The 17,172-nt window shown below is 40.9% G+C and overlaps 1 protein-coding gene across 10 annotated transcripts in view; it reads right to left on the bottom strand.

The window, feature by feature from the left end:
• LOC117413053 (adhesion G protein-coupled receptor B2-like) overlaps positions 1-17,172 on the bottom strand; it is a 131,608-nt gene that overhangs the window by 34,493 nt on the left and 79,943 nt on the right. For all 10 annotated transcript variants that reach the window (XM_058997337.1, XM_058997333.1, XM_058997331.1 and 7 more), the window contains 3 exons: positions 13,727-13,802; positions 10,579-10,681; positions 7,490-7,533 (listed from right to left, as the gene is read on the bottom strand). In XM_058997337.1, coding sequence (XP_058853320.1) covers positions 7,490-7,533; positions 10,579-10,681; positions 13,727-13,802 — 223 coding nt within the window. The remainder of the gene's footprint in view (positions 1-7,489; positions 7,534-10,578; positions 10,682-13,726; positions 13,803-17,172) is intronic.

Below are 17,172 nucleotides of genomic sequence, written 5' to 3'. Positions count from 1 at the left end.
TACTGTAGCAAGGAAAGTTTTAATATACAAGTTTTAATGTGCTTGTATGCAAGTTTTTAATATGCACTGATCCTGTCATAGGTGGTACACTTTTCTTGTTAAACTTTATAAACAGCTGCTTCAAATAATAAACAGCACAATCCTTTGATTATTATCCTGCTCCGAGCATCCAAATTGTACCGAATTGGCTTCTGAAATGACCAGCCCAAGATAAAAAAAAGCAAACCACGTGTATGCATTCTATTTAACTTGATCTCTCTTTACTGTATATTTAAAGGGCTGTCAGTAAAGCACCTGGAACTCTGAATTGGGAATAGAGCACCAGGGCAGAGTCACATGGATATATTGTTTAACACAGATTCCAATCAGTGGCAAATATAAAACCCCTAATTTTTTGCAATGCTCTGAACATGTAATTACACTCAGAATGTGAGCATCAAAGCCTGTGTGTTCCTGATGGCTTTGCTTATGTGTGAATTAGAGCACACTATGACACACTAGCATAAGTCATCTGACTGGAGAAGTGATTCATTGGACTGGGTACCGTAGCTAGGGAAATGGCTCATATGATTAACCTTTGCAAATTAAAACCCACCTAATACAAAAGTGGTAAAGGTGTACGGTGCTTTTGCAGTTGAATCACTCTTATGCTATGCATTTAATAAGGGTCTCAAATGCTTAACAATTTGCAATGCTTTAACGTCATGCAGTAGTATGTATCATGGGTGCATAACATACATTCAGTATGTTTTTACTAGCTCCACTATGGGAAAACCATTGCTATACAGGCACCCAGATTTGTCCTTTTAAACTTTTTTTTTTAGCATATGCAATGGACTCGGGTAAAGTTTGCTGATTGATATCTTATGCAGGTTGATGTTAAAGCATTGCAAATTGAGAAGCATTTTAAACCCTTATTAAATGCATAGTATAAGAAAGTTTAAAAGGACAAATCTGGGTACCGAAGCACCTCATAAACTTGTAAGGGCTTTTGCATTTACTATTATAAAGGGTAAAATTGAATGTGTGCAACCATAACTACGCCATGCAAAACAACAAATAAATAAATTGCAACACCAACTTTACTGCATAATACACCCTCTCTAATAAAATAATTATTTTCTTGTTAAAAGAATGATCTTTCATATTAGAGTCTTTACTGTTTTATCATGCAGTATCAGCACCACTGTATGCTTGTGTGATTTAGCTAGATACAACTTTTTTTTTTTAAAACTGATTAATGCAATTCTACAGTTCTACAAAGCAAATTTAATGGCATAAAAAATAACAATTACAAAAAATCTCTGTGTTTTAAACTAGCTTGCTGGTAATCTCTGGTCCTCTTGTTCTGTGCAACATCATAAGATAATACAGCAGAATTCCACACCATGTCAAAAACAGGCCTGGGCAGAAGTACTTTAAATCATTACTCCCCTGATGTGTGGGTTTTGAAACCCTGTATACAGAGTGTCGGTACTCCAATCATAATATAGTCAAACTGTAATAAACCAGAAATGAATCTGTGTGCTCAGTTTAAAAACAACAACAACTACGGTACTATGCATACTGTGTAGACATTATCATACCAGCACCATCAAAATCTACAATTTAAACTAACATACCTGCAAGCCCAGGCTGCATGAAAGACCTCATAGGTAGTGTAATGTACTGTAGGGGTACAACTGAAGAGGGAGAGAGGGGAGAGGGAGAGGGAGAGGGAGAGCGAGAGAAAGAGAGGAGAGGGAGAGGGAGAGGGAGAAGGAGGGAGAGAGAGAGGGAGAGGGAGAGAGAGAGAGAGAGGGAGAGGGAGAGGGAGAGGGAGAGAGAGAGGGAGAGGGAGAGAGGGAGAGGGAGCGAGGGAGAGGGAGCGAGGGAGAGGGAGAGGGAGAGGGAGAGGGAGAGGGAGAGGGAGAGAGCAGAGAGGGAGAGGGGAGAGGGAGAGAGAGGGAGAGAGAGAGAATGCTAGCCTAGTCCTCGAGATAATACCATAAGAGAAAGCCGTAAGGTAGGCATGGACTGTGCATAATCCCATTTCAACTCATTTTAGATGTAAGATGCTTAGGGCTTTATGTCTCCATTCATTAAAGTGTTGGGAGGGGGGCTGCACGACTGCCAAGGGGGGCAAGCAGAAAACAAGACGGGTAGCAATAGACTGTGCAGGGACCAGAGTTAATGAAGGGAAAGCAAAATGTGCTGTGTGAGGGTTCAGTGTAAAGACACACTACTGGAATTCCAGCTACAGCCCATATAGAAAAGAAAGTCTCATTGGGATCCCATTCAAACCCCAGGGTATTAACCTCAAGGCATTAACCCCAGCTAGCTGAACCACGGCGTTACCAGTAATGGCAATCAAATGGATTTGGAGGTGGCTTGGTGGTCCAGTGGTAAAAGAAAAGGGCTTGATCCAAGGAGGTTTAAATAAGCGTGTTCGTTTTGATATAAAAAGCCTCTATATACAGTACATAGCGAGACCCTAGATGACTAGATTACTCCTGCTCTGAATAGACAACCTAATACTGCTAACAAGCACCGGACAGCTTTGACAACTTGATATGATATAATTATTGTATTGGTGGCCTCAGTTAGCATGCCCTGTACTTAGCGGCTTAAACAATAATCCCTGACTGGTGGTGTGTCATGGTGCCACTGTTCTGTATCTATAACACAAGGGAAGCAATTAGGGAATCAAAGTAAGCCATCGTGCAATGACTGTCTCCCAACTAAAATGACAGTGGCGGAGAGCAGATCTCCAGGCAGATGGTAGGAGAACGTGGGACCTGAAATTACATGGTAGGCTGGCCCAGTGTAGCAGTATTCTAACGAGGACAAGACTTTGTTTCGAGTGCCGGCGGTTCAGTTTTACTCTATGGAGACATCCAGGCAGTGCTTTTGAATGTGAAGGAACTATTGCATTGCAGTTGTGTTAAAAACGGTTAAGGAATGGTTCATTATTATTATTTTTTTTTATAACAATAAATAAATGAAAGCACAAAACAGCATGGAAATGACATTTGAAGCTTTTAAAGTGTTTCCTGTGACCACAAACAGAAATACATACAGTGCTATTTTGTTTTTTTGCTTTTTAATTATTACTGGGATGTGCCTTACTGGATCCAGTGTCTCATGAAATAAAAGAAGGCATTAAACAGTAGACTACAGTATGGAGCTTACAGTACACACAGGTATGCAGTAATCTACTATGCTGTGCAGACCTACATTCATTAAACTCCTTGGGGTCCCCCCTCCTCCTCACACGCTCTCTCTCCAGATTAATTGCGCTGGCAATGCAGGGCAGCAGGTCAGACAGCTGCAGAAGCCAGGGGTGCAGTTTGAAATATGAATGGCGGCACTGGGTTACAGTGTCACAGACTGAAAGGACTGAAGCTCAGGGCCGGTCAGTGACACAGAGAAGCAGGCAGGTCACAGCAGCTCCAGGGGGAGGATGTGATAAAGCATACTGCAGCTAACCACTCACCAGAAATGACTATGAACATTATCAGCTACCTGCTTCCCTTGATGCATGGTGATTTGGAGATTTAAACCAAATGTATTAAGGCTGAGCTGATCTCCCTAGAAGACTAGCTACTGCCATAATGTTTTGGGACTTTGAGTACACCTATTGAGGTCTTTAAAAATGTTTTTGAAGGCCTCTGAATGTTGCTTTATTATGTACAGTATCTGGAAATATAGCAATATCTGTCCGATACCTGTCGTGAAACACATTTCCTAGGAATAGGAGTATCTGTTCATGGTGATAACAGATAAAACTGTTAGGTGAATAGGCTATGCAATTAACTGGTATCTACTCTACTGTGCACTGTACAGTATGGTGCTATCAACACCATAGATTGCTCATCGTCAAAAGGTAGTACAGGGACCTAACTGACAGGAATCCCCCTGAAACAGCTCCACCGCGGATTGGAAGCCATAAATCTTACTGAGTCTGAGACGGGAAAAGTTTCCTTCCCCAAGTCCTCACGACAATGAAGTTGTTGCTTTAAAATTTTAAAATAACAGCGCAGGGAAGTTCACAACGTTCGCGGTCTAATAAATCATTCTGAAAAAGCTGTCAGGGCTTCAGATAATGGGTTTATATATATATATATATATATATATATATATATATATATATATATATATATATATATATATATATATATATATTTATATGAGTGAAAAAAAACACAGAAACAGGCAAGGCAGACTTGGATATTTAATAGATGTGTGTTTCAATAGGGAGAAACTAAAATCAGATACTGAGTTTGGAGGCTGGAACAGAAAAACCTTACGGACAGATTTACTGCTTTAATAAACGTGTTTAACTCTGTATCTATCTCTTCTGTGCTGAGAGAAAGAAAGATGGAAAGAGAGAGACAGAGCAAGGAAACAAAAAGGGAGGGAGGGAGAGGAGCGGTGTGTGGTGCAGGACTGTTATCATGCAGAACAGGTGGTACAGCTTTGCCATACCCCCAACTTTAGGAATGTGAGAAATCAGCATGCGTGGGTATGACAAGCCAATGGCAGACACCGTGAGGCTCCTTGTGATCTAAATTAGAGGACCAGCAGGGAATTGCATCAGGGTTTGGATAGTGCAAACCTGTCTGCTGGGTGTATCCCACTGCCTGGTCATACTAGTATTGCGTGGTACTGGTTCTCTTCTGCCAGTATAAGGCACATGTTCAACTTGAATCGATCCCCTGAGAAGCAATTTCTCTTTTCCAAAAGGATATTCCCGTTTTTCAAATGAACCATGCCAAGGTTTTTTTTTTTATTATTAGAATCTCACTTTTATTAAGCTCTATAAAATAATAGCCTTCAAACATATGCACAGATACCATTCTCTGTTAGTAGATTTGAACGCATCTGAAAAATAAAACAAAGTTAACCTTTCAGTGATCTAAAACCGTCATCTGAACTACAAAACAGTACCACTGGACCCAACCTGCATCTGAGACATCAAAGCAAGCTCCTGTCTTCTCTGCGTACATTACAAGAACAGGGCTGTTTTAACATGGCTGTTCTGGCGCAATGAACCCGAAACTCCGGTCTGGCTATACTAACCCTCACATTCAATTTTAATGATCGCTGCGCTACCCATTTAGCATTTTTTTTAAAATATAAAAATTCCAAAAACCTATCAGTTAGTACTGAAAGAAAATCGTCATTCTATAAGGAAGGATATACGTGAAAGTATGCATTTAAACTGGGGGACCCTTGTACAGTATATACCCATTCAAACCAACAGGGGGCAGACAATTGTAATTTAATTTGGTCACAAGGATCATGGACTGAGACCAGCACCTTTTGTATTTCTGAAACTGCTAATGTGTCATTCTGCACAATTCAGCACCACTAGGGAGCGGACAGCTCCTTATGCACTGGCAAGGGCTGGGGAAAATAATGACTGCTAATGTGCCATTCTGTACAATTCAGCACCACTAGGGAGCGGACAGCTCATTGTGCACTGGCAAGGGCTGGGGAAAATAATGTTCAAGGGTTGTCATTGACAACTTTCAAAACAGAAAAAAAACATTGAAAACAAATGGGAACATTACAGTGGGTCAAACTCCATTGATTTTAGACTTTCTGTCAGAATGATCAGTGTTTCCAGATTAGTAATTGTGATCTGCATTTATAAACCAAAACAACAAGAACATGTACGTACCACTAAATATAGGTATAGTGTTATTTCCTTCACCCTGTGATCTAACTTTGTTTTGTTGTCTGCAGCAACTTAATGAATTCCACCTGTCCTCTAATTAACCATCCCTTATCTTGTATTCCATTTTATTTTAGTCTGATCGACAGTCATGCATTTTATTCATGTATCGATTTCCAATTGGGTTATCCATTTCACTAATTGGCTAATATGGTTTGGACTCATCTTTTCTTTTTTGAACAATGTTGTGTGGAGCACTCTGTATCCCATGTCCATAAAGTATATTCTAAATGTGTAGGTGCAGTTGTTTGTTTTTCTACTGGGGTTAATAAACAGAAATTAACCAATAACTCAAAACACTCTATCAACCTGATAAGGTGAAACCTACGAGTAGAACGCTAGTGCCTTCATCAGTGTGCTGATTATAACTGTATGTGGAGGTTTTATAATATTAATTAACAGGGTCACTATTAACTATATTATAGTATGAGAAGCTCCCAGTTTGAAGAGCAGCAGATAGAGTTGAAGATACAGGTCAAGTATATCTAAAAATGAAGGCGCGTTTGTTCTATGTATGGATATGCAACACATACACACATGCTGTACACATTGTTCAACAGTAACTCCTTCAGCTGGAGATTTGCTTCCCATTGATGCACTGTACCCAACCTTTTCTGATCACTGACCCGGTAATGCACACACCTTTCAAATTCAGGCAAAACACCTGATTCCACTTTCTTCTGAAGCAAGTGCAAGGAGGGCACAGTAATGGAGTGCAGCAGGAATGATGCACGGATGGCAAGCCTCGGACTGACCTTGTGACTTGCTCAGCCATTGTAGTGCTTGGAAGTTAACACAATACAAATTCAGTGCTGAAAACCGTGCATGGGGAAACTCCATTCTAATCTAGGTGAAAGAAAACAAGCACTTCGGAATCAATACTTCCATTTCTAGCTTAGAGGCGCTGGTGTGTATTCAAGGAGGAATGAGGAGGGGGGCTGTGGAGGTCCGTGGCTTCAATACGTTATCAATCTCCCTGCAGCACGGATGCTGGCTGGAAACTAAGCAGTGGATTTCATTCAACTGGGTGAGCACACATGCTTCTATGGGTCAGATTTAGCAAGGTCTTTAAATTGAGTTCAATTTACACCATTTGCCTGTGAAGGGAAAACAAAACTACTAATGCTACAAAATCAACCTTGGCCGAACAATGAATAGCTAGAATACTGTATGGGCAGTTCAGTGAAGAGCAGCTAGACTAATCCCAGGGCTGAAAGGTTCGAGTTATGTGGATGGGTAAAGGGAGACTTATCAAAGTGTTTTACAATCCTAACATCTAAAGCAACAACATCACTATTATAAAGGACGGATTCCAAAAGCAGACCGATTCATGACAGAGGGTAGGAATCACACCTTCACACAGAGACTGTTGGGTGTATGGGATGGGTAGGAGGCACACCTTCACACAGGAGAGTGGTGGGTGTAAAGGATAAGTTGCCAAGTGATGATATTGCTGTTGATTCACTGGGATCCTTCAGAAGTCTGGATGCTGTTTTCAGCACAATCAGCAACTAGGAACTGGACAAGCATTGATGTGCCGAATGGTCTCCTCTCGTAAAATGTTTCTTTTTTTTATTTCTCTACCTAAATACCCATCTATTTAATGTTGCTACATTTAAATAAAAAGCAGACAGAGAACGCGTTATATAAAGTGTATCAAGCCAATATGCACATTTAAAATAGATTTCCAAAGCCATGTGTTTCAGCACATTAGAAGACCATACTACCCGACATCCTGCAGAACTACAAGAAGGTTCGGAGAGGACTTACGTTTTCGAGTAGTCCCAGATGACGCAGTGAGGGTCCGAGGTGCCCTGTGGGAACAGGAGAAAGGGTGTATCAGTGACTATCAAGAGAAAAGGTTTGGTGGCCACACTCTAAACTGCACTGGCCAACAGAAGATCCAGTAAAGCACAAAAAGAATGCGAGTCATCCCAACCATAACAGTAGTGAAATGGGTTGAATAATAAACTGTAGCAGCACCCGTGTAAGGTTGATTATTACTGCTGATGCTCAACAAGACAGTTGCACAAAATCACTGTGTCAAACACATATACACTAGGGACAGGGGACAACTGAACATGGTATTGTATTGACTATTGAAGGTAATGAAAAATATGAGGAATTCAACATCTAGAGGATACTGTATACATTAAAAAAAATGATCTACGGAGCCACCACGATTAATAATGAGAAGAAAAAGAGGAAAACAATACAGCGGATACTCATTTTGATAATAGCGAGTTTGCAAACAGACGTTTAATCTATGCTTTACGGTTCACTGTGCAGCTTATTATCATTAGTCACCCTTGCCAAGTGAAAGGACACTGCAGCAAGAGATTTTGCAGTCTTTATAGTCTCTCTGTGAACTGTCAGCCTCCTCGCTGCATTATTCAAATAGAAACCAGCCTGGCAAGGGGAGAAAACACAGAGGTGCCAATTGTCCCTCTTTGGAATTATTTCCTTTTGACCTGTTGTGCAATCCCTCATCTGCTCCCAAGACTTAACAGGAGTGATAGGACTGACCCGGGTTAGTATCGTTTGCAATTCGGATTGAGCGATTACAGTAGGAAGCTCTTTTCTTCTCTGCATGTCCATGCTTGGATAGCCGTCGTCTCAGTTACATGTACTTTACCTACCCCTGTAACCCATGTTCTCTGTATGTTGTAGAGGTACAACCACATTGTCTAAGGTCCAAGAGGTAAAGGGATACCCTTTAAATTCAGAATACCACGGCAAATTCCCATAGTAATTTTACAGTTTTCCCATGCTTTTCCCCCATGGTTATACTATGCATCCATCATCGTTCACCATGGTTTGCTATGTTTTTAATAAGCTTTAACATACATCTCTGTGCTTTACAATGCCTAGCCATGCTTTATGTTTAAAATTAACATTAAAACTTTCTTGCAACTGACTCCTTGGAGAAGTGCAACAGGTTTTAGGACCCCATCTGAAACTTTAAACTACTTTCGCAGCACATACAGTAAAGCGTCAGGTGGGATCCTTATGCCTGTTGCACAGGATGTGAATCTACCATTGCAAAATATTTGTCTTTGTAATAATACATGCTTCATCCATACCTTCAGGCACTTGATGGCATAATATTTATTTATACTAAATATACATTGTTTCGCTCTGTTAATCAAGGTAATGGAGATAATAATACACCTGAAGAAGAGATGTTTGACATCTTCAAAGCTTGTGTTTGTATGCCACAGTTAATCTAATAAAACAGCATCAACAGATTCAAATATATTATTACAAAAACATTCTTCAGACACACATTTCTAAAAAGTGATGTTGTTGGAATGAACTGGCCAGACTTAAGTGCTTCTGTGGTTGTAAATAAACCCTTTCGGAGGCTGGGTATCCACAGGGTACTGTGTGCAAACTAAATTGGTGGAGGAAGACAAAAGTAGTTGCCACGGGGACCAGAGTTATCCTGGTGAGCTCATAACCCCAGCTGGAGAGGAAGTGAAAGCAGCCAGATATGCAGCAGCCCATAGAAATCCCAGGAAGCAATGCTATAGAGCTCTGACTATAACAGTTGGCAGGGAAACAAGAGATCTAACACAGCTTCAAACTTCTGCTCTTGGTAGTGTGTTTCATTGTGTGGTGGCACTTTGGTGGCACTAGAGGGTGCTGTCTCTCACATGTATAACGGAATTTTGGCTGATCTAGCCTCATTACATATTTCTATAGCAGATAACTAGAACTTTTGAAGAGCAGCAGTGTGGAGTAGTGGTTAGGGCTCTGGACTCTTGACCGGAGGGTCATGGGTTCAGTCCCCGGTGGGGACACTGCTGCTGTACCCTTGAGCAAGGTACTTTACCTAGATTGCTCCAGTAAAAAACCCAACTGTATAAATGGGTAATTGTATGTAAAAATAATGTGATATCTTGTAAGTCGCCCTGGATAAGGGCGTCTGCTAAGAAATAAATTATTATTATTATTATTAAGAGCAGCTCCCAAACTCAGGTGACAGCACCTTAACCAACCTACCGGAGTAATTGCACTAAGGATTACTCAAAACGATAGCATACAAAGGGAAATAACCAAGAAAACAACATTTAAAGCTACTGTAGCTGTCTATGCTAGCTAGCTCTTTGTTCAATATCATTTAGCATGGTTTTGTGTTTTTTTTTTGTTTATTCAGACCCTACCCCACCTATCTTGTCTGGCACTGAAGGCTATGTGCACAGTGCAGCCTGGGACTGCTGTCTGTGTGGAGAACTCTTAACTTTGCTCAGCCTCTCCGGAGCTGTCAAAAGGGCTCTCCCTCAACCCCGGGGTTAGTGAGGACGCTGGGAGTCACTGTATGAACCTGGCAGGGTTTCTGGAAGGTAGCAGTGTGCACACCGCCAGCTCAGGCCATGCTGGGATACATTAGCTGAGCTGCACCATTACAAGAATCACTCAGAACCACACACACACACACACACACACACTGCATGTAGGAATTTATGAATCCGTTTACTTGAGGGCTAATTACATCCTATTAAAGGAGTGGAGTTCTGATACTTCCCTCACATTTCTGTGCTGCAGCCTCAGTTTCCATGGCTACAAGCTACCTTTTTGGTCCTAATAAACATATATCTGCAGTTTCAACTTGCTTTGAACGGGGACAGAAGCTATATTCTAAAGTGATTTATGGAACAGAATAGAAAGCTGCTGTGTAACAGTTAAGCATGGTAGCGCCCTATTACCTGTAACACAGGAAGAAAGTGAGTCTTATAGTGTGAGCAGAGTGGAGTCATAGTGAAAATAAAAAACATCCTGTCACGCTAATGGGAGCTATGAATATGCTTTTATTAAACCATTGGTTTCAACACCTTGCTCCCTCAATAAAGACTTACATTTAAAACGGGAGAGAGCTCCACCACCACCAATGGTTCCTGTGGTTTGGGAAGTGGCCTGACCGTCACCGTGAGAACCTTGGAACTGACCACCAAGGGGCTCCTGAAAAAGACATTGTAACATTGTAATCCAATACAGACAAAAATAACATCTGTATGTGATGTTCAATTTCTGAGCTATAACGGACAGACACACAGTATACTTTTTTGTTTTCTTATGAATGACATATACAAATGTCTCAATGTCACCATACAAAATGGCATAATGTCTGTTAGAGTCAACAGTGACTGAATGACCGACATCTCTAACCCCTACCCCAAAGCATGTAGGGGCTTGTAACCAGGAGGTCCCCGGTTCTAATGCCACCTCAGCCACTGACTCATTGTGTGACCCTGAGCAAGTCACTTAACCTACTTGTGCTCCGTCTTTCGGGTGAGACATAGTTGTAAGTGACTCTGCAGCTAATGCATAGTTCACACACCCGAGTCTCTGTAAGTCGCCTTGGATAAAGGCGTCTGCTAAATATAAACAAATAATAATAATAAAAGCATGTGTTTCCGGCCTGAGTAAGTCACAAGCAGATAGAGACTGCGGTATTGAATGCCCTTGCTATGAATGGAGCTGCATTCCCCTTGGTGGGGCTCCGAGGTGCCACTAGCAATCTGATTAACAGACAGCCTGGGTAAATCCATCCTGCAGAGCCGATGACACTGCTGTCAGATCTTACCGAACGGGAGCTATCAATACAGGGTCCCATCCACTCCTTTCACTTCGGATGAACCGCGCCATTAATCTTGCATTTTGATTTGATTTTTAAAGTAGGGCACACACTTTATCTTTTCATTTTTTTCTTCTGGAAATTTATACTGGGCTTTGGAGATGAAAGATGACAGAATGACACTGTAAACACAAGCTGAAGTAATGTATTTATAGAGAGAGCAGGTACATCTTAAGAGCCTGCAGTTGTCCACGTATTTCACTATCCACACTCCCACTGGTCTGACAATACAGATGAATTCTACCCATGGGTGGTGGGATGGTGTTGGTGATATCCGAGTATGCTAAACCCCTGTACATGAAGATACTTGGATATAGGTTTGAATTAGGTTTAAAGCTTTAAATTAAAGGTGTAGGTGTGTATATATATATATGTTATACATTTTGCTTGTCTGTCTAATATAATGTGTTCAATATCATTCTCTATCGATCACTATTTGTCATACTTACTAAGTATTCCAGCAAAAGAAAATGCTTCTGAAAAGACTCCTCAAGGCTTATTCTCTAAAGCGGAGATACAATCGGAAGAGCTCTTGCCATCAGTACCAGCGCTCCGTTAAAACCATTTGACTGTTTTCTTTCCTGAAAACTACATGGCCCATAGAGTTAATCTTTCTTTTTTAATAACATTTTAGATGGACAGCAAGCCTCCAGTCTGCCTCTGATTAACACGGCCTCTTCCTTTTCACACAACCGTCGTTGCTGTGGGTAGCAGTCTAACACACTGCAACCAACAGGGAAGAGCAGGGGGGCCTGTGAAAGCTGAACAACAACTCAGCCCTGAAGTGGAGTGGCTGGCTGTTCAAAGCAGTGACAGCGGAAGCCATGAGCAAACACGACACACTGCACCGTGGCTGAATTCGACAATACACAACAAATGGAGCAGAACAGAAACAAGCAGAATTCAACAAGGGTTTCCTTTTACTCTTTTCGACATATTCCATGTTTTCAATGTTTTCGATTATTTTTCCCCTCTAGATTTGAAGGTATTCTAATCTTTTAATTTTTAACCCTTCCACGTGTGTCAAAAGGTGCTTTTTTAAAGATGCTGCCTCATACAGCAATAATTAATAACACAGTTGGTTAATTGTACTGTATAACCCATGTTAAGAGATCTAGCGTTGAATAACTTTTTTTGTATCCAATCCAGTGTGTGTGTGTGTGTGCTTTTTTTTTCTTCCCTGATCTCATTTTAGAATCTATCTTAATTAAAATCTAACGACAGAATGGCGGGGGCAGACTGCAATGTTCCAAAACCTTCTTTTCCATACACTTCTACTACTGTTATATAAACAGAACACCTTGTGACTGTTCATACACTAAAGTGCTACCAATATTTCTTTCTTCATTTTGAATGGTGATGTTGAAAGTAAATGACCTGTCCCAAGGTAATACTTCAGTCTTGTGAGTCTGTCTTCGATGAACAGCAGTGTGATGAAGAGAGCTGGAGTTCACAATAGTATGAACTCCCAAGCGGCTGTGCCAAGCACAATTGTGACAGCCCGTCTGCTTGCACTAGCTACACAGAGACTGAACAGGAGGTAAAACAAATAAGCAATGTTGTTGCTCTGTTTTTTTTATTTTATTTTTATGATACCATATATGTAGCAATGCTTCTTATTAAGTAGCACAGGCTACATCTTTAGAGCTACATCACTGTACATTTCAGTCTTTTTAAGGGTCTCGTTTGCCAGCTGACTGATTAAAAGATACGACTCATTTAGAAGTATTTAAATCGCACAGCGTTGATCACATAACATTAAGGGCTCTGAGAATGATACCTGGATTCATTAAAAAAAGACATTTATTTCGGCTCTCAGTCCTCCACACAGCTGGATCCCTGCTTCCCCAGAAGCAGAGGAATCAGCCTCCTAATGAGCTCGAAATGACTGAGCCGTCTCTAATGATCTAGTCAGGCTTCCAGGAAGATGATCGCTTGTGGTTTTTTTTTCAAGTACCTTTTTTAAGGCTCATCTGGGCTTTTATTTTCACTGAAAGCATAAAATGTTAAACAAAAACGTTAAAGGACTCAGTTACACTGTAGTTGAGGGCTCCATTGCAAGTGATTATACATGTTCATGTATGCTATTAACAGTAATAGATTATGCCTCGCTATAATCTATAATTGAAATCCTGTTGTGCTATAAAATATATCTTTACAAAAGATTATATTACATGATTCATATATAAATCACTTATAACAGGTCCCTAAACTAAATTGTTGCCAGAGCTGCGCTGTAGCCTTAGTGATTCATTGGGTTCACTCCTGCCCCCTGTATCTCTGTGCCCATATTCCACCCCTTGGTGAAACCACAGTAAAGACAGTTTCTCAGGCTGACACAAGTCAGACTCTCCCCCGCTGTTGCTTACTTGGGTGCCGGCAGGATCAGCCCCAGCGTTCGATACAGGATGGCTCCTATTACGAAGTACGAGGCCTCATCCGATTCTAAAAGGAGCAAGCAAAGAAGATTAGTGCGTTACTGCCCTCTGCACACTGTACTGATCCCTTTAATACAGTTCACTTGGGAAGCTGTTTTCTTCACCCGTGCACACCTAAGATATACCCTCACAGTCTTCACATCATCCAGGTATCAATCAAAACTCTTTGAGTATTAAAATCAAGTAGAGAAACACTGGAATGTGGCGAAAGTAGGTTCCAAGCTGGGATAAAGCTTGGGGAATATAAGCAAACCGGACTGTCAAGAAGGTTTGCCTTGAAGAGCGGACAGAAGTCTAAACTATGGAGGGATGCAGTATACAGACACCGAGGAATACTTTTTTTAGCTGCATCGGCGTGGAGAACAAACTGATAAAATGAAACATGAAAAAGGAATTAAATGACATGCCACAAAGGGTAAATATAAAGAGCTGTATTCTGTCCGCTAAGAAGTATCTCCAAAGAAACATCCAGAGAGATTAGGAGTGGTAAGAAAGACTAGCCAGCACAGGCTCCCGGAGGAAAATAAAATGTCTTTTCTGTGAAGAAGAGTAGCACTGGCTTAGGCGGGCTCCTGGCGTTGGCCCCATTATTTCAGCTTCGATCTAGAGAGAGTGTCGCGAGGCGGAGTCTGAGGAATCTGTAAAGGACTGCGTGTGATAACAACCTGAGAGGTCCGGGAAGAAAAGTCAAACAACATCTGAAGCCACAATAATAATAATAATAATAAAACATCCCAATGAAAGAATCTTTTCAAATGTGAAACTCCGAGTATTCCAACAAGAAAGATTGACATATACAGAAAGACGCATGGAAAAACAGACAGACAGACAGATAGTGTGAAGAGGATGGAAATAGTATGCAGACAGACAGACAGACACAAGGGCATACTGTGTGCAGACAGATGAACAGACAGGCTATCAGACATACAGACATATATATATATATATATATATATATATATATATATATATATATATATATATATATATATGTATCTGAAGTAGACTTTCTGAATACAGTTCTAAAAAGCAGACTGTGACTATTGGAATAAGAAAATGGAATGATGAAACAAACACACAAGCACTCAAAATAAAATAAAAAAAAAGCAGATGAATTTTTAAACGCCTGGCGAGAGAGGGCACTTTTCATTTCAAAGAGCGAAGCAGGCTTGCTTTGCTCTGCTCATCGAGGAGTAGCGGCTGTCGGTCTCTTTGAGGTCTGTGCGGCAGGCTGTTTGCTGAGCAGACAGGATTCACAGGCTATACTTTAAGTTTTTTTTTCTAATTCTCAGTGGCGACAGGGCATTGTGGAATGTTTGTTGAGAATTTCTTTTCATCGGTCGTCAAATTTTTAAGCTTTTAAAATTCCCCTCTGCGGCTGCATACTGGGAGAGGCTCACTGGTAAATATTTGCCACCAGAGCTATCTCGCTGTTGGCATGGCTCCCTTTGGGTTAGATTATTATGGGGTGGTGCACTGGCCAGGTCACAAATTGGATCCATAACGAGTGTACCCTTTTTTATGATAAGTAAAATAATATCCTTCAGAAAGTCTGTGATAGCAGTAGTGTCGATTCATGTAACATCTAGGATCTCCTACAGTGTAATGTGACTCACACGCATTTATTAAACTGCTGTCTTAGGAAGCTTCACCTGCAACTGCTCTCTCGCCAATCCATCCCAATCTTCTCTTTGACGATTCCCTCTCCCTCTCTCTTCGTGCCTCTTTCTGTCCTTTCACCCATTTTCCTCTCTCTCTGTCTCTCCTCTCACCCCATTTCCGCTCTCTCTCTCCTCCCACCTCACTTCCTCTCTCTCTCACCTCTCACCCTGTTTCCTCTCTCTCACCCCATTTCCTTCTCTTTCCTCTCACCCCGTTTTCCTTTCTCTCCTCTCACCCCACTTCCTCTATCTCTCCTGTGACTGAGTTTTGATTGGTTTCACAGAAAAGCAATTGGCAGTGTAGGTGGATCCAATTCATCACTCAACGCAAGGTACAGAATCAGGGCCCCTCGTGAAGGACAGGGTGGGCCTGTAAACATTAGTGACTGAATGGATGTGTACACACAGTCATAGCGGAACAGAAACCACTTGGATTACAGAGCCAGCTTTCGCTCCCCTTGTCCACAGAGCTCTGCTGTCAGTGCCTCTGTCAAACATGTCTGTATAACCCAACTGGAAAAAAAAAATCAATACTGCTTCCAGACTCCTGAAAACACAAAACCTCTGTTTGACTGCACATTGCAATTAAGCTCTGCAGAAGACGAGAGCGCATTTCTTTCTCTCCTAGTTTCTTTCTCTCTTTGTTTTTTGGAAATGGAGTGAGGCTGACGAGCAGAGGGCTGTGCATTCAAATTGGACTGATCCCCATTCTGATGCTGCCAGGTTCCTTTTTTATTCTAATGCTGTTCGATCCCAACAGAAACCAGACCTGAAGACTGCCACATCAAAACCGATTGCAAGTGCTCTCTGTTCTCTCCGCCTCCACTCCTAATCAACTTTAAAGGTATTGCAAAAGCTTGCATATAAAAAAATACAGAAATAATCCTAACAGTTATAATACAGCAAACCAAGGTTAGGGCATCTCTTTTCATTCAATCAGTACACTTGTCAGGCAGTTAATCCAAAGACCATGCCATGTAAGTCAACTGCAGAATAAAATTAAGCTTGAATGATTTGTGAAATGAATACATTTGCTTCAACAATCAACCTCGATAAGTGGAGCAGGATGGCATCACTCGGCATAACTGTAAGCTGGTTTACTTGGCAGTCCAATAAATAGACACTTCTCATGTTCTAGTAAATACATACAGCACATTTTTAAAGAAAATAGAGTCTTCTTACTCCAGCTATACAGATGCTTAAACCGAAAGAGATCCAAAGCCAAGAGTAGCGTGTGAGCAGTTTGCATGCATGGAGACGGTTCCTGCAATGATAATAGGAATCTCTCCAGTTTTATTATGAAGTGTCTGGGTCATTAAAACCTTTCCTATCAGTCTGCCTCAGATTCTCAGAAAGGTTTAATTTTTATTAAGCAGCGATTATGGTAGCTCTGAAACGACTGCATTAGGAGGGCTCTAGGGGAAAGACAATGCCCTTAGCTCTGGTTTTAAATCATATATAATCATATACAAGTGTGTGCGGGTGTATACAGTATTTACATATGTATATATAAACATACATACACCCACACATACCGTATATTCATATTTGTATTTTAAAAGGAAACTTAAAAAGTGAATGGACCTGATATTACTGGTAACCATTTAGCTTAGAGCTATGCTATTAAATAATTATTACCGCATCTATAAATGTGTTATAAAGGATATTAACGGCTAATGTTATTAATAAATGAACAGTTCAAACCATAGAGTACAA

The sequence above is a fragment of the Acipenser ruthenus genome, chromosome 23 (assembly GCF_902713425.1).
Source record: "Acipenser ruthenus chromosome 23, fAciRut3.2 maternal haplotype, whole genome shotgun sequence".
NCBI classification, from domain to species: domain Eukaryota; kingdom Metazoa; phylum Chordata; class Actinopteri; order Acipenseriformes; family Acipenseridae; genus Acipenser; species Acipenser ruthenus.
Note: the sequence above shows the minus strand (reverse complement) of the source record. Positions and strands in the feature narration are given on the sequence as shown.